The sequence below is a fragment of the Polyodon spathula genome, chromosome 3, assembly GCF_017654505.1.
Source record: "Polyodon spathula isolate WHYD16114869_AA chromosome 3, ASM1765450v1, whole genome shotgun sequence".
In the NCBI taxonomy this organism is placed as follows: Eukaryota; Metazoa; Chordata; class Actinopteri; order Acipenseriformes; family Polyodontidae; genus Polyodon; species Polyodon spathula.
The window spans coordinates 17,619,756-17,643,128 of NC_054536.1; the positions used below are offsets into that span (position 1 = coordinate 17,619,756).

At 37.4% G+C, this 23,373-nt stretch overlaps 1 protein-coding gene across 1 annotated transcript in view; it reads left to right on the top strand.

The window, feature by feature from the left end:
• Window positions 1–23,373, top strand: part of cntnap2a (contactin associated protein 2a) — a 471,866-nt gene that overhangs the window by 219,227 nt on the left and 229,266 nt on the right. The window contains exons 4-7 of the mRNA XM_041244554.1: window positions 8,527–8,674; window positions 15,837–16,040; window positions 17,155–17,339; window positions 19,568–19,711. Of these exons, the coding sequence (XP_041100488.1) occupies window positions 8,527–8,674; window positions 15,837–16,040; window positions 17,155–17,339; window positions 19,568–19,711 (681 nt within the window). The remainder of the gene's footprint in view (window positions 1–8,526; window positions 8,675–15,836; window positions 16,041–17,154; window positions 17,340–19,567; window positions 19,712–23,373) is intronic.

A 23,373-nucleotide genomic window follows, 5' to 3' on the forward strand; every position in this document is an offset into this window, starting at 1 on the left:
CATTGACAGAGTATGGAAGTGTGGCAATGTGACACGCCCTGTATGTATTCTGTGTTATATGTTGTGTGTGGTGTGTTAATGTTGGAGTGTATGTATTGGTGCACTGGATATAAATGGGTCTGTGTAGCACGAGTGATTTAAAATATATAGTTGTATTTAGGCACGAGGATTGCACAATCTACCCGTCAACATAACCACCCTGATCAATTAACCACCTCGCTAAATAAATAAATATTCAAAGTAGGCTACGAGATTAATGGCATTGGCAGCAAATGCAGCTTCTGCAATGAAAAAAGAAAGAAAGCATTATAGCAATCAGCCTTTTGGTGCGTTCCTCTTTATGAGAGGCGGGTTGTGTGCGTGTGTCTGTCACCAGTTGAGAAAGCTTTTTTTTGGTGCAATGTGTTTGATGGAGCGCATGCTTTCAAATATTGTCAACGTGTTGTTGTAGCTTTTAAATGCATTTGAATTAAACAAAGCAAGCTTCATAAACGCAATGCTTACCAGCCATTTGTTTAAAATAGCCGAAGCCATATTCAAATCAAGCTGTTATTGGCTGTTGGCAATATCAAGAAAGAGCGCAAAGTGCTGTGACAGAGGTATTAAGAAACCATAACCAGGGAGGCAGGGACTTCTAGAGTTAAGAAAGAAGCCATCAGTTGCAGGTTACTGTACATTTACCGTTTTTTTTTTTTTGTTTTTTTTTTTTTTTTTTTTAAAGCTTTGCATGGAGATGACTATAGTAAACCTCATAGCAACATTGTATTTGTAGCCTAATTAATCTTGTTTATTTATTTATTTTTTTTTTTTTTATTTTTAAAGCTAAAAATGTCCCCCTGTTTAAAGAGGTTTGTGTGTTGTGTTTGTTCACTAACCTATTTATGGATGTGTAAATGCTTTTTCTATAGATGTTCGGAAATCCGACTCTTTCACATATCCGCCTTTACCCAGTCCACAGGGGGTCGGATATGTGACGTTATACTGTAAAAATAAATTACAATTGCTATTTGTGCTGGAAAGACCAGTATGATACTTGTTTGTTTTTGACTCACCGTATTTGAATGTCTGTTCGTCCACTGTTTGTTTAGTGTTAGTTCATTTTGTTTGTCTATTTATTTTGGCCTAAAGTGCCATGTCCTGTTTTTTTGTTTAAATCTTTCATTTGTTTATTTAATAAATGTTGAGCACAACCAAGCGCTCCGCTTCACCCGTCCATGTCTGTGTCCATTGCTTCTTGAACCTGACGTCACCACCCACACACACCTCTCAAGCCACCTGTAACAGGAAGGTACAAGAAATAAGGTCAATAAAATAAGAAGGGGGATTACACTGCCTGTTTGTATGTCACTACAAAGGCAGGATGTTAAATCAATGGTACAAAGTGAATATTTGTAATCTAATAAAGTCAACCCTTCTAAAATCTTCACATACAAAATGCATAGCAAACTGTAATAAAGCATAGTGAAATAATGTTACAAGAATCCCAGAAAGGTATGTCCAACCAAGGTAAACTATGGTAGTATAACCGTGGCAAAAGAGTGACATTACCATGCAAATTTACTGTGGTATTTTTTGTAAGGGAAAATTCAGGCAGTGCATGACTACACAAATGTAACACCAGCACCATTAGCATTACTAGCATACTGTATACATTTTACATACACTTTTAGCATTAATAGCATACTGTGTGCATTTTTTTCAGAAATAAAAGCCTACCTTGTTAAATTTTCTCTCTTGCCATGCTTATTGTATTTGTTATACTTTGCCATGATTACTATAGTTTTGCCATGCTTTACTGTGTACCACGGTAAACATTTACTGAGAGCTATAAGTATAATAATTAAAATTCATTTTACAGCAGAGCAACAGTGGTCTGGAATGCCTTGAATTGGGGGGTTTGCATTTAATTGTGGTTTATCACAGAACATTAAAACACAATTTGTTAAAGAAAACTGCAGTATTTTTTTTTAACCACTACAAGCTTGGTTCATGTGTTCTTACAAGCGGAACGTTCTTGGTAATAATTGCTCTTTAAAGAAAGCTTAACTACAGTGTATTGTTATTGCTAGGTAACCCATCAAAAACCCAACAGAACATGTCACAATAACCCTGTAGAAATGGAGATAGCAACACATAGTTAAAATATTTACCTAAGATATGGATTGAGTTAGTTTGCATAAAATGTAAAAGGTGACTATGTTCTTTAAAATCATTCAATTGGCATTTTCTTCAGGCAGCTTCTTGGGAAAGTTTTTTTATCAAATCCACCCTTATTTGTGATGCACATGTCTGGAAAGTTCACAATGGGCATGGCTTTTATGTATGAAACAAGATGTAAATCTAACCATTCTGTTTGATTTCATGACATAGATGCATTCCTTGACACTGTCAGTGCTGATCTGTCATTCTTGAAGGGTACTGAACATATTTTTTAAAGTTTCCGTATTTCCACATTCTGAAGTCCATTCTGTTTTGAACTTAATAATTCAGCATATCACTGTTCGCCCCTTGCAGTGGGAGGTTAAAGGCATTTAAATGATTAAATATCTAGGATAGGTGATCCCGCTGTGCTGTAAAGATGGTCTGTTCAATAAGATCTAGAGCAATAATGAGATGAAAGGCTTGTACTGTGGCCCAATAGGTATCCCCTTAATTAACATAGTGTATGAGTCCATGGTAAAAGAAAAAATATAAGCAATGTTTTTGCTAATGCCTTCTTCAGGGTTATTTTGTGGTGACGTGTTTTGAGCATCATGAAAAATGAAATGGGAGTGGTCTTATGGTTTTACTTCAGAATGTGTGATTGGAGTGTTTGAAGTTATGAATTATGATTAAAACATCAGATCTGCTCACAGAAATGACAAGCATTAACTGTCCTTTTTATATTATTTACTATAAAATGGAAACAAACAAGACAGTGTGTATTTGATTGTTTCTTTTTATTAGTCAATATTATTTAACAGTATTTTATAAGAAAAAAATGTTCTTTTACAAAATTTGGTGCACGGGCCCACCAAATCCCATGGGGGGAAAAAAGAAACCTTTCTTCTTCAGTGAACATAAGAACATACTGGACAGGTATTACAGACTTTAAATGGTTAAAAAAAATCTGTTCTGTTTCTGTAAAGCCATTAAAAATCTCTGATGATTACTAGAATCTTCTTATCATATTCACTAGGAATACAATAGGAAGACAGTCTGCATTAATATTGAATTCATCATTTTCAAAAATCCTGAATTTGCATTTGTTGAAAAGATTCAGGAGTTTCTTTCTTGTACTGTAGTCTTCGGGGATGACATTAAGAATCTTGGATAGTAGATACTGGACACAATTAAATATGGGGAATGGATTATAATTAGAAAACTCAAATTCTGTTCCCAGAGGAAGTTTTAAATGAAGTGCACTAGTAGTGATAAAACGGTAAGGAATGAAACTGCTGGGTTTTGTCCTTGAATAATTTATGATAAGAAAAGGCTGTCGTCCATTGTGTCAGTTTTCCAAAGTAAGTGCAGCTGTAGCTGGTTTGACTACAAGCTATACAATTTTATATTTGTTATGGTCAAATGTGTTGTATTTGTAACTAGTAACTAGTGGGGTTTTTTTGTGGTTATTTTTGAGGACTCAATCATAAGATTTTTAGAAAACAAACAAAAAAAACAACTTAATGAAATGGTAATGTTGAAATCTGCAGCAACATCTTTCTTCTGCTGTATGGTGGTGCATTATTGCTTTCAACATCTCCACTTTTGTCTGCAAAGATACAATATGTGAGCACTGTGGGTCAAAGTGCATCATAGAATCTGCAGTCCCAAAACAGCACTAAAATACACTACAGAGCACTAATATGGATGCAGATTTCCCAATAATTTTTTACACTCAGCTGTTCAAACTAGAGCGATAACAGGAAATTCGTACTAAGTGAAGTCATTTACAATAAGTGACTACTAAATTTACACAGGACCATACTGAAAATTTGTAGTATCAGGAAATTCGCTTATCTAACTTTGTTTTAACGAGAATTGACTGTGTGTGTGTAGATGGATGGATGGAAGGATAGATAGATAGATAGATAGATAGATAGATAGATAGATCCTCAGAACAGTTGTTTGTTACTGTGTAATCATTTATAATGAAGGTGGAGTAAACATGTATTTATTTACTGTTTGAAACCAGCTCCTCCAGTGAAGAAACTACAGCACTGGGTGAGTCATGTGACCAGCCCGCTAAATACCAGCATTGCTTGTGCAGAGTGCAGGAAGTGCTGTATTTGCATTTGTGCTTCTGTGGGTTGGGAAGGCAAATTGGCTTGGAATAGTTTACATTATGGTGTTCCAGTGACCACTAATGGTTAGGAGCAGCCCCATGAGTTCAGACAGAGGTCACCCTTGAGCAGTAAATTAATTGCAGAATTTCAAATTAAGTTGAAAAAATTGTTGGTGAAATTGTTAAACTCTTGATTATCTTTATGTTTTAGAGAAAGTAATGCATCAATCAGCTATATCAAATGTTGAAATCATGATATATTGATTGAGATGTATTTATCTTGCTACCGAAGTGAGAAAAATATTTGCAAGAAAATTAAGAAAAACAAGTTAGGTTGTTATTTTATTATTTTCATACTGGTGAAAAGTACTGCTGTAACTTTTTAATAGATCTCCACTCCCCATAACTGTTCAAAGGCCTGTCAAATATTTGTAATGATAATAAAATACAATAATAATACATAGCACAATACACATTTTTTTCAGTTTTTCATTAAGTATATGGAATATTTGATATATGTAACATTATTTAGCAGGTTCAATTCAACTTTATGAAGCAAAATTAGTTGATACACCAGGGTGATGCAAAGCCTTTGGCCATAGCTGTATATCAGGTCTCAACAAAGCATATGTATTCCACAATGCTCCCTGTGATAGACAGTCCATTTCAGAGTAAATATTTAACTCTAGGGGTCAGATTTTGATGCCAGAGCAAGGCACAACTACAGATGCAGTGCTAAAATGAAACACAGTAGCCTTTAAAAAATTTTTTTTAAATTACATGAAAAATTAAACCACTGATAAAAAAAAAAAAAAAAAAAAAAAATTTTTAAAAGTTTCAAAACAGTAGAGCTTCATTGGCAATTACTGCATAACTGTGATCTGCATCTCAAAGAATGTTTCAGTAATTTTAACTTACAGAGCTCAGGACAAGTAAGGAAAAAGTAAAGGAATTAGTGAAGCTGCTCCAATGTCAAGTTTCTGAGCAGCACTCTTTCAGCCAGATTCTGAGGGTATATAAAGTACATATGGTGACAGTTTCTGGGGTTTACTTCTCAGGCTAAACCAATAACCGTGGCCGGAGAAGTATCTGTTATGGCTTGTTCTCAGTATTGTGCTAAAACAGTAGCAGCTTTAGCTTACTGTGCCTATTATTAAGGTACAGTTTTAGCTTAATTAAACTGCTTGTGTCCCCAGTTGAAAATGTACCCTTAAAAGGGGTTATTATATAAAATATCTGTTGCATTGTAACCGGTATTTGAGTCTGACTGACGTTGAAAAGGTCATACTTCATTGAATGAATTTCTAAAGAAACAAAGCTGCCTTGCTGTTTTTCAACTGCAGTGTAAGACACCACAGCACTCCATAAACAAACTGTTCAATTATAATTAGTTTGACATTGACGGTCATAAAGCTTCTGTTTGTTTTGCAAGTGGTGGTTAGCAATGTTGTATAAACATGAAGAAGAATAAGTATGCATCTCGTGGTAGCTGGGGTATTGTCAGCAAAGTGTGTCAAAGTGATTGAGATTTTGGATGGTAAAGTGTCGTATTTCATTTGCATACATTTCTTCCCGAAGTACTTTATGTAATGGGTTAGCAGCTAACATAGACAGGAGGATTTTGATTAAAAGAGTGTAAAAAAAACCCCTCACATTGACATTGCCCATAACAGGAAGTTTGTGTTTAGTTTTGAACTATGGTGCCACAATATGTTTCAAATATGCCTTTTAGCTCTGGAGTAAATCACTTTTATGTTTTCAAAATGCAAGTGCTTCAGTCCCAAATAAAGCTTTTTTTTGGTACCTGTGCATAAAATGAGCATGGCAGCTACTGTAGGTGTAATCTACAGACCATTCTGATTTATCCTTGTACAAATAACAGTGACATACAATGTGAGTGAATCTCAATGTGTAGTACAGTATAACTGAATATGTATACCTAGTGCTTCTGTTTTTCGGTTTTTTAAATTGCATTTTTCAGGGCTTATTTTTAGCTGTTTTTTATATAAATCTTTTTTTGGGGGGGGGGGGCTTTTGTTTTTGATATACTTTATGAAAGTAGTGTTTTTGGTTATTTTCTAAAATGCTTGATCATTTTATTTTTTTCTGTCAATATATGTTTAATAATAACTCAGCAGTGCTTGCACACTTAAGTTGTACCTTCTTTCCTTTGCTGTCTTCCACAACAAAATCCCTATGGTCATGGGTACATTCTTCTGGGGGTTTTGTGTTTTGGCATTTTTGTACATTTTGCCACAATTCTGTTTTAAATCCTGTTGTATTTGTATGGTTGAACTTTGACTGAAAATTGAAAGCAGTTGTATTTGGTCTGCATGAGTTCTGTAACTATGAAGACTACGCTGTAAACGTGATTTTGGGAAATAGAGATTAACTTATTAAACAAGTGACAGAATTGTGACAATAAGCTAATTTCTTTGGCAACGTACCTTACAACAGGCTCATACCTTCAGCTTGGCACAGAGACCTTTTATGTTGCAGGCTTTTTTTTCAGCCCACCCAGCTGACAGCATGTTAGTTATTTGTTTTATGAGCTGAGTTACCCTTTAGAAAATAGTACAGTAATACAGTTTTATAATTATATATATATAAATATTATATATATATATATATATATATATATATATATATATATATATATATATATATATACAATAATATATTATATATAATTAATATATATTATGTATTTGTTAATAGTTTTTTAAATTTATTTTTAGGTTTACACAAAAATGTAAAAGACAATGTCCTGATGTTTTTTTTTTTTTCATTTTAAAGTAAAAACTTATATGCTAACACTAATATACAACATACAGTTTCATATCTGGACAGTTTTTTACTTTATCTATTGGTGGGTTCTATTTAAATGTATTTTATGAATACAACATTTTTATTTGAAATACGGTAAGATAATGACCAGTGTAGCGTCAGAGTGGGTCATAATATCATTCTGTGTATGAAATTAACGGAATTGAAATATACATAAGGGTGTCCCAAACCATTCCATGTGTCTACTTTGTTTCTGGTCACAAACTCGCCACTAACAAAGAATGCTTTGAAAAAGAGTCGTAAACTAAATACTGGACAAGCGGCTTATCTCCACCATCGCTGAATGAATCCTTTGGCGTCGGCAGTATCTTGCAGTGGGTACAAGGGAGACAGTTTTGGGTACTTTGACACCTTGTGCAGAAAACAGTCCATCTCAAAATCCAGCCGCGAGAGGGTGAAACAGCAGACCAACTGAGAACAATATGCTGTCTCGGAACGAGAACAACCAATGGGAAACACTCCATGTGGACTCAGATACAGCCCAAAATGAACAAACTATCCAATCACAGGGGTAAAGAGAAAGTTACAAAAGAATGAGCAGGACATTTAAACAGGGCTCCCGACACAAAATCCAAGGCTCTTGACACACAAACAAGTCTCTGAACTCTGACAATCTGAAGACCCAGCCTGCGACCGGCTTATACAGAGATAGCGTTTTTCGGACACTCTAATATGAGATAGCTACTCTAGTGTTTGCCTTGGTGCGTGGGTCCGCTGTATAAGACATCCAAAATCTAAAAGTACTTCTAATCAAATCTCTAACTTAGTTATCATTGATCACCGGAGAAAGAGCTGGATAAACATTTGAAGTCGACGGAGATTGAAATATATTCAACTATAAATATGAGACCGATTTAACAATTCTTTGATTGATCAAATATTAACAAAAGTAGATATTTGTGTTACTAGCGATACCCCTGTTAAGACTAACCTTCGTCTTAAATAGCTGTCAGGAATGCAGTTGTAACCTTTAAGGGAATCTCTCATAGAATCTGTTGGATCACTAATCAACCAGCAGGAGTGGGGGGTCGTTGTTTGTTTCCTTTTCTGTACTGTTTAGTTTAGTTAATTCTTCCTTTCTGTATTATTTTAGTTTAGTTGTTGCACCTTTACTTTTTTCCTTTATTTAGTTTTATTTCTAATAAAACTGTTCCTTTATATTCACAAGAAACGTTGTCCAGTCTGATTATTTCAATGAAGGTGGGTTCTGCATGATTTGAATTCAAATAAGGTATTATATTATTACAACTTAAACTAGTCCAAATACAGATATACCTTGCACACTACACTAGTCAGTCCCAGATGTTTGCATTGTCACAAATACATGTAGAGCAATGTGTACCTTTGCATATGGACTCCAGACATAGGTTACTTGAGGATTATTACTAACCAGATTTCTCCCTTCCCTCCTATAGGCATTTACAGGCAACACAAACACTGAGAGTGTGGTCCGTCATGACCTGCAGCATGCATTCGTTGCTCGCTTCCTGCGAATTGTGCCTCTTGACTGGAATGTTGAAGGCCAGATTGGAATGAGAATTGAGCTCTTTGGCTGTCCATACTGTGAGTATTTCATTAACATGTGTAGGAAACCTTTTTAAAAAAAACTTTTTGGCAGATAAACAACATTAAAAATATTTGTATCTAAAACGTTAAGATTTTTCACAGTACCTGAGGTGTTGCACTTTAGTAATTGTAAATAAAAAAAGAGTGCAGGGTTGAAAAAAAATACTTAATTGTCACTAAAATTAAAGCCTCCAAGACTGATTTTTATTACATATAAGTTAGTCATGCAAATATGATGCTTGCTCCAGGTATTAACCAAAGTGTGGCCTCCACAGTGCCTCAGCATGGCAACTGTCTCGAATGGGCTGGATGGGGCTTTTGGAAGGGATCATCAGGTGGGCACCTCCTGTGTCTGGTGCTTCGTCAACTAGTCTACAACACCTCAGGAAGGACTCCCCTCCAACCTCCACCCAACCTAGCCTAGTTTACTTACCTTAGCCATCCATTACTTTTTATTGATGTTAATTTCCACCATCACCTCTCTTTTGAGGTCCCCAATCTGCTTCTTTTCTCCTCAACCAGCCAGTTGGTACTTCCCTCTGCCTCCTTGGATAGAGTCTTTAGTATATGCCACAATTCCTGTCCAATAAATCAAATATATTATTATTATTATTATTATTATTATTATATATTATTATTATTATTATTATTATTATTTGTTTATTTAGGAGACACATTTATCCAAGGCGACTTACAGAGACTAGAGTTTGTGAACTATCCATCATCTGCAGAGTCACTTACAACGTCTCACCCAAAAGACAGAGCACAAGGAGGTTAAGTAAAACAGGTGAACCACAAATTCACAAAATGCCTCTAGCACAGGGAATTACCTTAGCGCAGAAGGGGTTAAATCCCCATTGTACTGGCTCCCAGGACTCTTTACAGACTTTTCTGACACTGTTGAATGTCCTCGCCATCAATATAGAACACCATATCCATTGCTTGGCCTTTGCTGATTGAGATGCTTCTCACCTTGGCGGGATTGAACTGTGTATGTGCCCATCTGATGTTGTCTGCTTGTTTGCCAATTAACCGATTGGTACAGGCTACTGTTGTAGTCATGGTTGTCATGTCATCATTGTATGCTGTAAGCCATTCTCTTTTCTATCTTTATGACTAACTTTTTTAGCAGATAGAACTGCTTGAAACCTGTCATCACATTCAGCAAATGAAATAACCTTAGTTAACATGTTTTGTCCAAATATCAAAGCTGTGACGGTGTTTCATCTGTGCTTTTGCTGTTTTATACCACAATTTTTTTTTTATTAAAGACTGAACCATACCCTGTCTGTTCCAATCCTCCATACTACAACATATGCACAAGTGCCCGTTTTTCAAAAAGTAAAGTGTGTGTATACAGTTGAACTTATTAGGCTTCCAAGCCAATGGCTGGGAAGCCTATTTTTATTGTTAAAGTTTAAAAAAATATATATATATATTTTTTTTTTTCTTCCCAAAACTTTAAAGTGCTGCTGCTTCAAAGCTGTGTGACTGATTAGGTTCTGACTTGGCAGGTAACAAGGTGGATACGTTGGCTGTCAGATGAGGAAAAAATGTTGCTGCTGCATCCTTGCAATTGGCACCGTGACGCATTTTTCAATAAAACCTTTCGAAATCACCTTCTTAAGAACAGGTGAAGCGATTGATCTGAAACTTGACATATGTCATCAGCATCCAAACCCGCATCAAGTTTGCGAAGCAGAAGTTACTGTGATAAATTTTAATGTCAAAATGGCTGCCAAAAATCTTATCGAAACGCGCCCCTAACAACAAACTGCTGCTGTCTGAAAACCGTTTGTCCAACAATCTCCAAACTTGGTAGTTATTGTCCCAGTAACAATGGGATACAAATATGTGAAAATTGTGATTTTTTTATAAAACAATATGGCCGCCACTTTTACGTTTACATTTGAAATTTAAACCTGCATCAGTTGACAAACGATTTACATGACTAACTCCAAACTTCACAAGCATCATCCCTGATACAATATCAATACAACTGACTTTTAAAAAATTGTGTTGACCTGAAACCAAAATGGCTGTTTGATGCATTTTTTTTTTTTTTTTTTTTTTTTTTTTTTTTTTAAACTAAACCTGCTTCCAGTAATTGCTAGAGTTATTGGTACTGGTACTGGGGCTTGGAAGCAGTAAAACTGCCTGGCAGTTCTAGTTAGAATTGTAATAAGAATATGTATTCCAATTTCTGTCAACACAGAAAAGTATAGTTTAAAAAAATATCTATTTTCTGATTCAGTTTTCTGAATGCATTCGTTTTCTGAAAACTTGATCTTATGTAAAAGTATGGACTGATTCTACATTTTATTGCAGAACCTCTGTTCGATGTTTATAGTGTCTGTTTGTATTGTTGGATGTTTTTGTTTGATGCGTAAGCTTATGATTTTTGGAACTTAGCTTCTGCTGTTTTGAGAGCTTTTTGGCCAAAAAAAAAGATTGATCAATTGACAAGTGAGGGAAGTAATTTGCATAAAGTAGGAGTCAGCCATGAGTGTGTGCTATGCATGTGTTCCTGTGTTTTTCACTAATCCCAGTGAATTGATTGATAAATTGATCAAAGAGCAATTTAGTTGATCACACCTTATTACAAATTTAACATTTAAATTGGACAGACATGCATATCTGGTTCTCAAGCAGCATGCTGTTATTATTAGTCAAAGCAGTTCTGTTTTCTATACTGCCGTGCATTAAGGAAAGTTAACCTTTTCAATTTCAGTAAGGGTTTTTATGCACAAAACCTACAATCGGGCATGCTGCTGGTAATTGTGTATATCAAATGAATGAGTGAGTAACTGGATTTTAATATTGAGAACAGACAGGCTTTTAAAAAACAGTCTACTTATTCTTCTAATTTCAGTTGTATGGCAGGATAAGCACCCTTGTTAACACATAATATAAGCACTTACAAAAAGTATCTGCAATTGGAGCAAGTTCTTGATACGTGCAAAAATGATCCTCCTGGAAAATATGGGTGAAAGTATTCTTACAGTTTAAGGCTAGTATATTGGATTTAATCACACAAACCAATTTTGGTGGCTTAAAGTTCAGTGAGCAGCATGAAATGTCTATTTTCATAATTTGAACCCCCCTCTTCAGAATTGAAAGCCCCACTTTCTTACATTTCATGACAGAAACAAACCATTCAGCATGGTGACTAGAGCAGAGACACTAAAGCTAGTTTCTTTATAAAACATGAATTAATTAAAAACAATGCTACGTAACATTTGTCTGCAGCCTCTACTGTGAAAGTAATACATACATCAGCAATTGTATTACAAAATACAAAACAAGTCCTCACGTCTGCTTCTTATCTGCAGACACAGAGTACACTTTAGTTCCCATCAGGCTGATTAGAAGCACTTTTTTCTTTTTATCATTTTGTAAGCATGTCTATCCAGTGTTGTTGCTGATCTTACCACCAGCAATCATGTTTCCCTCATTTTCCTAAACTGTATTTAACAAAATCGAAAATAAACCAATTGTTTCTGACACGTTACCTAGTTATTATATTGTATATAAACAACCATCTGTGTAATTACAGTGCTACTAGTGCTGTACTAACCAAGCCATTATATATAACCCTTGAGTTACTTATTTAAAGCTTTGAAACAAGCAACTCAATCTCAATATCTGGGTCAAACTACAGAAACTTCATAGTAGAATAAATATCAGATGATTAAAGACTGCTTACAGATACGTACAAAACAATAGTAAGAAAGATAACTTCTAAAATGTGTTTTATACATTTATAAGGGTAATGCTTACTGTAATTAATGTTTTTTGTTGCAAAGTGTAGGAAAATCATTCTCCAACAAGGCACTGTGGTCCCCTGCTTCCGTTTAATCTAATTTGCTACAACATCTCACACAAATCAAACTGAGCACTGCACAAAAACAAAACTGGCAGTTTTTTCACTGTCCATTTTCATAAATTTCATGGCCATAACATTGAAAAAAATCTTACATTTCATGGTTTCATCTATTTAAATCTTAAATTGTGTGGTGGTGTGTGAACAGGCTGGCTGTAGGGGTGACGTCAGGCCAGGAAATAAATGCAAGACACACATCAACTGCGGGCGAAACTGAGACACTCCGGTGCTCAGTGTTTTATTAATACAAGTAAAATAAAAGGTTTAAATAAAACGAAACACTTATACACAAAACAAACAGCACTTTGGCCAAAATAAACAGACAGACAAAACAGACAGTGGACGAACAGACAAACAAGTATTGTGCCGGTTGAAAGATAGCACGTATAGCAATTATTTGTTATTTAAAATTTTCCTTCTTTCGCTCCCTTTCTCCACTTATGAAAACACACAACCCTGAGTGAGTGAAACATTCACCCTTTTATGCAGCTGTACCAAGATTGGATTTCTAATCAATCACTCAATTGGAATCTCTATGTGAACTACTTTGTACACTTCCCGTGCTTCCATATAAATACATTTTACTCTGCAGGTAAACTGATTATGACATCCTCATGTCTAAATTCAAATATACACTTTTTAACACTTGTGCTACATAACCCCACTTTATATCCCATGCACCAATGCACCAATACATATACAGTACACCAACATAAATACACCACACGCAAAAAATAATACAAAATACATACAAGGAGGAGGCACACTGCCACATTGTGTAACAAAGTATGAACGTGTAGTTAAAAAATGGCAAAATATAAATATTTAAAGCCCTAAAGTTAACAAAAAGCATGTGACTAACAAAGCAGAAACGCTAAAAGCAAATGAAACTGAAATCCAGAGGACCACTCTATGATTGTTGCATTTCTGTTATTATTATTATTTAAAAAAAAAAAAAAAAAGTTCTGGTTTTAAACATCATTGTACGCAACAGTAATTAAAAAACGTCTGAAATGCTGAGCATTAACAGGTCACACTCTACCTAATCCAGGGGTTGAATGTGAGCATGGAGCATCCTGCAGCTGTGTAAGTACCTGTCCGTATTTAGACACAGCTCTCTGTATCCACTGAGTTTGTTGGAATTTACAGACAGCGTAAACCTGGACAATATATCTAGAAGCAAAAAAAAAATATGAACGTGAAGTCTCTTAAATTACTGGCTTCTTTTTTTCTTTCTTTCTTTTTTTTTGTCCTGTGGTTGCTTTGGATGTTTTTTCTGCTCATACTACTACTTGGTGTGTGTGTATGTATATATGTATATATGTACAATATACATATATTATATATATATGATATATATATATATATATATATATATATATATATATATATATATATATATATATATATATATATATATGGCTTCCACATTATTTTACCAGATCCACTGCAGTAATGATTGTAGCACATTTTCGATTTATTTTGGACACATTTTTAAATCTAGGTCAAATTTGACTTGCCTAACGGTGCTACCATCTGAGAGCTGTAGGTCGTACTAAACCCGCCCCTGGTGCCTGTGTCTACCAATCTGTTAGTAGAGCCCAGTTATTAGCTGCTGTCATGTGTCAATCAATAAATCCAGTCCAGTTCATGATGAGCTTTCTTTTTTAAAATTAAACAAGCTATCATATCAGTAACTTGTAACGGTATATATAACTTGATTGGATTTTAGTACAGGGTAAAAGTACACAAAACAGACTAGATTTCATGGTCCGTGTCACATGTTATTTAAAAGAGGCAATAGTATGGCAAGACCTCTCGTCAAATGCTCTGAAAATCAAGTAAGCCCAAAGCAATTCAGATTGGGCATTTGTAGTGAGAAAGTGAGATATGTGTCAATGGTAGAAGGAAGCTGAGAATATGTAACATAAAGTGATTTATAGATAAAGAAATGTACATGAAAAAAATTCAAGCAGGTACCTGCCAGTACACATCGCATCATTATTCTTCACAGTGCAGAATACCTTAACTACGATAGGCATAGACACACAGCTGAAGAGACAATCAATTTATTATACCGTAATGAACCTGGGAATGCTGTTGGAATCTGCAAGGAAATCTGCCAAGCAATACAAGTCAAAGTAAAGGTCACACAATGGTGATACTCAACTTTTATTGAGCCCAGTGATTGCACAGGGCTAAAAGGTTTAATTGCCAAGTATTTAAAAAAAAATCTCATTAGCATGACTTTTTCACAAGCCATTTATCATTTTCCCAGGGCATAAACTTGGACCCAAACATTTTTAAAGAATTATGTTTACACCTTTAAGTTTGTAACAGGGATTTTGTGAATTTCCCTAATAGGGCTCATGAAGGTTGATCTCATCCTTGAAAAGTTTAAATAAAACAAATCATCAACAAAAAACAAAATAGCCAATATGGGTCAGGTTGGGCAAATGCTGTCACTGAACCTGTATGATTTTTATGATTTTTTTTTTTTTTTAATTTTCTTTCTTCTCTCGCTCTCCTGTACTCTCCTCTTTACCCCCACCCAGAGTGCAGGCTTTTATGCAGGTGACCTTCTCCTTATTAGCAACAATTAAACAATTAACTCAGGAGATGGTCACCTTCTGCACCAGGTTTTTAATGTGGATGGGTCTTCCATCGACGCTGTAAAACACTAACAAAACATATGGCTTTGCCGACATATTTATGAATACATATAAATAAACCGTAATACAAAGTAAATACAAAATAAGCACAGGGGTGGGGAGTATCCCGTTCTAAAATAAACAATACAAAATAAAAACAAAACAATAACGTGGCAGATGACAGCTTGCTCGTCCTCCACATATAAAACAAATAAATATACATAGGGGTGGAATGGTACCCTGTTCTACCTTAAACACAAAAACAAAACTAAGCAAATACATTTATGGCAAGGCTTTGCCTTTCCTGCTGCCCTGCTACACAAGGACACAGGGAACTCGGTTTTGTTTGGAGTCCAAAATAGCAGCTTACATCATTAAAATACTGCCTTAGTTTTAACTTCACATTACATTTGAAGGTTACTGAGAATGCCTTCCCTGCTTCATGGGTTAAGTTACAATTTCCCAGTCTTGCTGTGGTTTATCAGTCAACTCCAGCTGCAGTTTTTCAGTAAATGTGACCACTATAACAAAGAGCAAGCTCCTGTCCATGTGTCCTTCCCATCAACTACTAAAACACGTATAACATTAGCTAATCACTGAATGCTTATCTTCTCTCTCTTTTTAGGGGCCGATGTTATTAACTTCGATGGCCATGGGGTGATATCATACCGATTCAGGTATAAGAAAATGAAAACCCTGAAGGACGTCATTGCCCTCAAGTTTAAAACCTCGGAGAGCGAAGGTGTTATCTTCCAAGGCGAGGGACAGCAAGGAGACTATATTACCCTGGAGCTGAAGAAAGCAAAGCTGGTGCTGCAGTTAAACCTAGGTATTTATGAAGAACCCTGTCTCTATTAGGGTCTATTAACTTGTCCAACCAAGATAGTATGATAGCTCATGGGATGGCTCAGAGCAGCGTATTGCTAATATACTGGTGTCACAAGTAAACCTGTAGTTAAGAGTTCTATGAACCTTTTCCTATTTTAAAAGAAAACCTTCCATAAGCCAACAGTATCTTTTACCATTGTCACTTGTATTTTATATTATATATAATATATATAGATATATATATATCTATAGGATTATATCTATATAGATAAGCTGAGAGAGTAATAGATATAGGAGAGTCTCTCAGCTATCTTGACGAGAGATCTCTCTCTTCTAAAAGTCCAAACTACAATGTAAAAATGGTACAAAGTCTGTATTTACTTGATTGCCTTAACGAACCAATTAATATAAAATATATGTCAAATTTACCAATTGTTGTAATTATTAACTAACACCTGCAGACCACCACCTTACATTATAGTATTAATACGGCGAACGCAATTTAATAATTTCAGAGAATAGTATTTTACAATTGTAGCTGTATTGAACTAGACTTGGAGGATCAATTACTATAGTCCAGTAACTAATCACGCCCCCGCACTTCGACACGAATATAGAGGTAACTTAACCATATGGGGTTGACTGTCCCGAGCCATCTCCTCGGCTTGACTAAAAATCGTATGATTAATGTACATTAGATCTTTTAGTCTCTTATCAGAAAATGTTAACCCCCCTGCCTTGTAAATTAAAATTCATTGATGGTGTCTTGAAGTTTAATTATCTCCTGTGGGGAAAGCATATCCCCAAGGTCTGGGTTACTGTGGAGGAGCCAGACTGATTTACATTATTACATACATCTAGAGGACTGCTTATCCAATTTCCATGAAACTTTGTAAGGGCATTCATTAGCCCAAGTTACTGAAATTATTAGAATCTGTGCCTATTTGGAGGAACATGTCTGTAATTTTTAATGGCACACTTTCATGTTTACATGCTGTGGTTGTACAGTAGGTCATGGTGATCAGCTACTGCATGGTAATTCTGAGAACACGCGCCAGCGATATATATGTTAATGATATACTTGTTTAAATGTTATTAAACACTTAATTCTACAGGGAGTAATCAGTATGACTCGATATTTGGACACACATCTGTGATGACAGGAAGTCTCCTGGATGACCATCACTGGCACTCTGTAACTATTGAACGATACGGGCGGAACATCAATCTGACGTTAGACAGACATGTGCAGCATTTCCGCACTAATGGGGATTTCGACCACCTAGACTTGGACTATGAGGTAAAAAAAAATGGGATCTAAACCTTTCTCTGATTTTGACCCTAATAAAACATGTATCCTATTACTAAATCATAAAAAAAAAATAATAGTCCAATCTCTTTCTTATTAGAATGGTTCAGGTTTTTGTTTTCCCTTTGGGTTCATGTATATTCAATTAGCAGAGGCTTGGTTTGACCACACCAGCTTCTCACTTCCTTTGCCTTGTGGCTGTGGGATTCACAGAGGCCAAGCCCTTGAACCCCTTGGTACTCTGTTAGGATGTGCTTGGTGAAGTTCAGACAAAAACCAACAGTGCTTTATTATTTTAATAAGCAGTCGGTCAAAATAATAAAGTCACCAGTGCTACTAACAATGGTATCAGGGAGAAAGAAAGCCCCCAGCTGATCAGAATGGACCTGTTTAGCAGCCAAGTATTCTCCCCAAGATGTCCAACTTTCGGTTTCGCCGCAACACAGAGTTCGGCCATCTCAGAGACGACACAACACAAACCTTACCAAACATCCTTCCTGGTTGGGAGGCAGACTTGCAGCTCGGATTCTTTCTCTCTCCATCACAGATCCTCAAAGAATTTGATTAAAGACCACCCTGTTTTCAGAGGGGTACCATTTTGTTAGCTTGCAAGTGACATAGAGACAGTCATTGCCGTGTAAAAAAAAAAAAAAAAATGGTATCTGGAAATAAAAATACCACCACTGAACTGCACATTTAAGGTTTTTAAAAATAATTACTTTACATATGTTTTTGCAGATACTCTGCTGTTTCCCTTCTAATGGATGAGTGCTTGCCAACCACTTATCTTGGTCATGTAATAATAGACTAAGGGAAAGGCTTGTTTATCAAGTCTAAGGCTTTGGGCTCAATACAATACTAATGATTTTGCCTCTCATTTACATTATTAATGAGTTGGTTTGTCCCTTAGGTTTTTGAGGTTCATGCTTTGTCTTTTCCAGCAATCTGTAGTTGTCTGTTTGAGACCTGTGCTGTTTCAAAATCCTTGATGGGAATTGTGTGTTTCTAACATAGGTTGTTTTAACTGATATTAATTAGTGGATCTCCAAAGAAATGTATTTAGCTTTCTTGGCTCTGGGAGTCCTGACCGTGTATAGATGTAGACACCAGTCTGATGTATTATCACACATCCACTCACAATGCAGCTCCTATTGTTGAATACAATGCCTAGTAATTTGTTCTGTCTGATGAACATTGCAGCACTGACTTATGGCTCTTAGTCGTCGTTAAACCCACTAGCATGTCAGATTTATAAAGTTTTTCAAAGAATAGATCTAACAGATAATTATTTACAGGATTTATTTGGAGGAAGCCTCATACCAAAACTGTTATTCATATTACTGTGTAGCTGACATTGCAAAACAAATGGGCAGTCTGTCTCAAATGAGGAAACTATTACATGAACTATAAAAGGACTGGTGGAATAAAAATGGTGGTTGTTTTTATGCTTCATAAACAGCTCACTGCACAACTGTTCATTGTTACCAGCTTTAAAATAAACTGCAATTACGATTATCCTGTGCAAATGTGCTTTTTATTCAAATTGTTCCATAAATCATTTTAGATATTTTCAACTTTTTACTTATTTGGACCAACCTTCATTACCTTTTCACTGCCAATAGAACACTACCTCTCCTGCATTCAGTTGTAAAAATGAAAACTTGTTCTATTGCAATGTTTGCTTAAGCATAACAGTGAACGAATATTACAAACGTATTTTCACTATAATAATATGACTACTATATTATTATCATCCATAACAGATATATAGTAAAAACACAATTTATATATATATTGTTACATATATATATATATATATATATATATATATATATATATATATATATATATATATATATATCATTTATTATATATATCTTGTAAAACTACTTAGCATTGGTGACGTCGTCAGCTTGGTTGTTAATGAATGTGTGTATCAGCTGGATCCTGTTAATGAATGTTTAACTCATGAAAGCCAGCAACAAGTCTTTAAAGGGTTACTCAAAGCAGGCTGACCAATAGGAGTCCCCTGTGCTCTACACTTTTTGCTGCACTAAGTCCCTTTCCAGGTAGAACCGTGGTTTACTGTTAGAGGTGAATGTCATACTGTAAGTGAAACTGGACTTCAAAGCTAAGCAGGGGCATCTCTCTTTCAGTAAGATGTTAAGCATTTGAAAACACATAATCATTATTGAACTGCTTCTTGTGTTCTTTTACAGATCAGCTTTGGAGGAATGCCTTTTTCTGGGAAACCAAGTTCCAGCAGCAGGAAAAATTTCAAAGGTTGCATGGAGAGCATCAACTACAATGGGAATAACATCACTGACCTTGCAAGGAGGAAGAAACTAGACACTACAAGCGTGGTAAGAACTTTGTATCCTGTGTTAAAAAAAAAAAAAATTCTGAATGAAGATCAAAGGAATATCATTGCCTGTAGACATTTGAATTTGGGTAAGCCAGAGTTCTGTCTGGGAGGATGTTCTCTTCTTTGGGTTGTTAGCCTGAACATGTAAATCATACATGAATACATTAGAGCAGGGTTATGATCTGTTTGGAGGTATAGGTGAATGAAAATACCTTTCTTAGAATCTGTAATCACCATGGTGATTGAAATCATTGGCTATACAACCCCACAGAGCTTACTGCAGAGCTCTACCGACCCCTTATACTGCCTAGGGGTAAAGGCATATATTAAAAAAAATCATAAGAAATTGTGAGGAAGCCTATAATAGGAATGTAATATTTCAGGATGAAAAATAAATTTATGAAAAAAATAGTGATGCTAGTTCCAAAATAAGTTTATTCTTTTTTTTATTTATTTATTTATTTATTTATTTATTTATTTATTTGACCATTCATGCTAAAAGGATCCAGTAATGTAAGTTTGTTTACAGATCTATATCCATATGCAAACCAACTCTGTACCTGTCACTTACTTTACAAGAACCCTAACAATTCCCTGATCTAATTTTAAAATAGCATTTTCCATTTGGTCACTGCTTGTACAGTTTTACATACTGACCGAAGCATAATATTTCAGATAAATAAAGAACACACGACAGAGAATTGAATCACTAAAGTAATATAAAAAAGGCAAAAAATGATTCAATGTCCAGTATTTCATATCAAATTAACTGTATAATATTATGTTCCTGGAAATCTGACATTATTAGACTGTAATTGACCATTATTATTATTATTATTATTATTATTATTATTATTATTATTATTATTATTAGTAGTAGTAGTAGTAGTAGTAGTAGTCCTATTTAAAGCCCATTAATGGGACTGTCCAAACTAGAGTCCCAGAGGAAAAGAATTCTAATTATCATCCTCAATTTGAGGATAATAAAAGGGATGGGCTTTTAACTAATTTAACGAAAACCAGAAAAAAGAACTGTAAATTAAATATTCAGAACCAAAGGTGAGGTGGTACAGAGCACGCCCTCTAGATCCCACTGGTCGACAAAGGTGGCCATGTCGCCAGCAGACTCCGCATGGGCGTGCTGCAACTTAACCGTTGATCGGACAAGAGCCCTGAACGTGGCCCCACAGACGCCGGATCTCTCCTGACGTGAGGGCTCTGTGCAGCACCCTCCATCCCAAGTCCCCAGCTCCCCTAGGGACCAGCGGGGAGTGCAGGGCCTCCCACTGGGGACTGACAGCCTCCGGTGGTTGGAGGGGCTCCTGCGAAGTGGTGTCTCGGCACGAGGCTAGGCCGAGGAAGTGGAGGGTGTGGAGAACTGCGAGATCATGCTCAGGTTGTTCTCGAGGGGATGCCAAGGGGAGTCCCGCGCCTTGGGTTCGAGCACCAGGACCGGAGAGCCGGGGTTAGGGGTGGAAGATTGCTCTCCGGTCCTGGTAAAAGACCGGCAACTCGGGGAAACGGATTCCCCGGAGATCGATCCACCACTGTGGGGCCGGGTCTGTGTACAGGTATCTCTGCAGGGTCTGTAGGTGGAAGGTGTGTACCTGGCTCTTGATGCACACCAACCCTTGCCCTCCCTCGGCCAGAGGGAGGCACAGAACCCCGACTAGATACCCAGTGCTTTCCGGCCCAGAAGAAGTCTGTCAGCTTCCTCTGGACCCTAGCCACAAACTCAGAGGGCAGGCTCAGGATAGTGAGTTTATGCCAGAGACCAGATGACCAGAGCTCTGCCCCTGAAAGAAAGCAGTTTCAGCAGACCCTACCATGACCTAGGTTTTGCAGCATCCTTGTCCTCCAAATCCACCCAGTTGGCTGCGACTGAGGTCTCTGCAGGGCTCACGTTGACTCCCAGGTATTTGAAGCTGTCCGCACTGCACTGGAATTGCTGGAGCACAACAGGAAAGGAGTCCACCTGCCAGGGACCTACCAGTAACCTGGAGAATTTGTTCTATTTGATCCTGGCAGAGGACACGGCAGAGTAAACACTGCAGCTCCGCATTCTCTCCAGATCAACCGGATCGAAGGCCACCCAAGCTCCGCATCCTCTCCAGATCAACCAGATCGGATGCCACCCAGGACTACCCTTGTGTCCGGTCCGCTGAGCACTGTCCCCTTGAGCCTCTTGTGAAGGAGGCAGAGGAAGGGCTTGACGCACATTGCGTACAGTTGACCGGACCAAGGGTATCCTTGACGTACTCCTCTCTTGACAGTGAGGCATGCAGTCATGGTCCAATTAACCTTCAAAAGGCACTCCATAGAGGCGTACAGCATTCATAAGAAGCCGACGAACCGCGGCCCGAATCCAAATGCTTGCAGGGTTCTAAACAGGTACTTGTGATCCACCCGATCAAGGGATAGGAACTTGAACTGGACAGCAAAGTTATCACCGCCCTTCTCATAGAAAGGTGCATCTCTCTGGTCTCGTAGGCTTCCACCAGGACCTGTGCAAAGGAAGGCCTCAGCAAGTCCCTAAACTTTTTGTAGTACTCCACGGTCAGCCCATCAGTGCCCGTCGATTTGTTGTAAGGCACTAGACGGAGAGTGTCAGAGAATTTGGCCAGGGTCAGTTGGACCTCGAACTCGTCTCTGACACCCCTGCCGAATATGGGAAGCCCGTCCCACAGAACCCTGCATGTGTTGGAGTTTACGTGATTCGGAGGGAAGAGGGCAGAGTAGAAAGCCCTGGCCCTCTAGTTCACGCTCTCCGGATCTGTCAGAAAAGAGCTGTCATTTGCCAGAAGGCAGGTAATGCTCTTGCGGTCTCCCTTCTTTTTCTCCAACGTGTAGAAGAAGTGTGTACCACGATCCATCTCCCAAAAGAACTTGACTCGCGAGCACACAAACGCCTACTGGGACTATTGGAGCTGCAGGTACCGCACTCTGCTCAAGTTGGTCCTCGCGAGCCAGGTGGCTCTCCAGATCGAGCAGCACCCTTTCCAGCTACTCGATCCTTGAGTCACTCCACCTGCTCTCGCCCCTCATGTAATCCTGACAGAAGATTTTGATCTGCACTTTCCCCACGTCCCACCACTGACTCCATGTGGAGAAGCGAGATCGTCTGCCACGCCAGGACATCCCAAAGTCCTGGAAAGACTGCTCAAAGCGCTTGTCTTCCAACAAGGTGCTGTTAAAGTGTCAGTAAGCAGCAGTGTGCCCAGCTGGCACCAGGGCCACTGTCACAGCCACCAGGTTGTGGTCCGTGAACGGCGCCAGCTTTATCTAGGATCAAGCTCCAAGAACTCCAAGATCTTTACAGCAGGAATTACCAAGGGAGAAGAGGACAGCCTTTCAGAGTCCACGCTACAGATGGATTCTCCCCCAGGTCTCCTTGTCCTACCCACAAAGGAGAAGCACAACTCGCTGATGTTGTTGGGTGAGCAAGTTGCGCTTTGTTTTTAATTTCACTGACCGCTCCCCTTTCCCACCCCCAGGGGACACGGCAGGAGAGGCAGATGGAAGGACCTTCTTGGTGACCATCCGTACCGTCGATATAAAAGGTGCGGATGTGGGTTTGGCAAGTACGGCTGAACCAAATGGTTCTGTCCCCTCCGAAGGCCCCTCTTTAACAAACTCAGGCCCATCCTCAGTCTTCTCAGG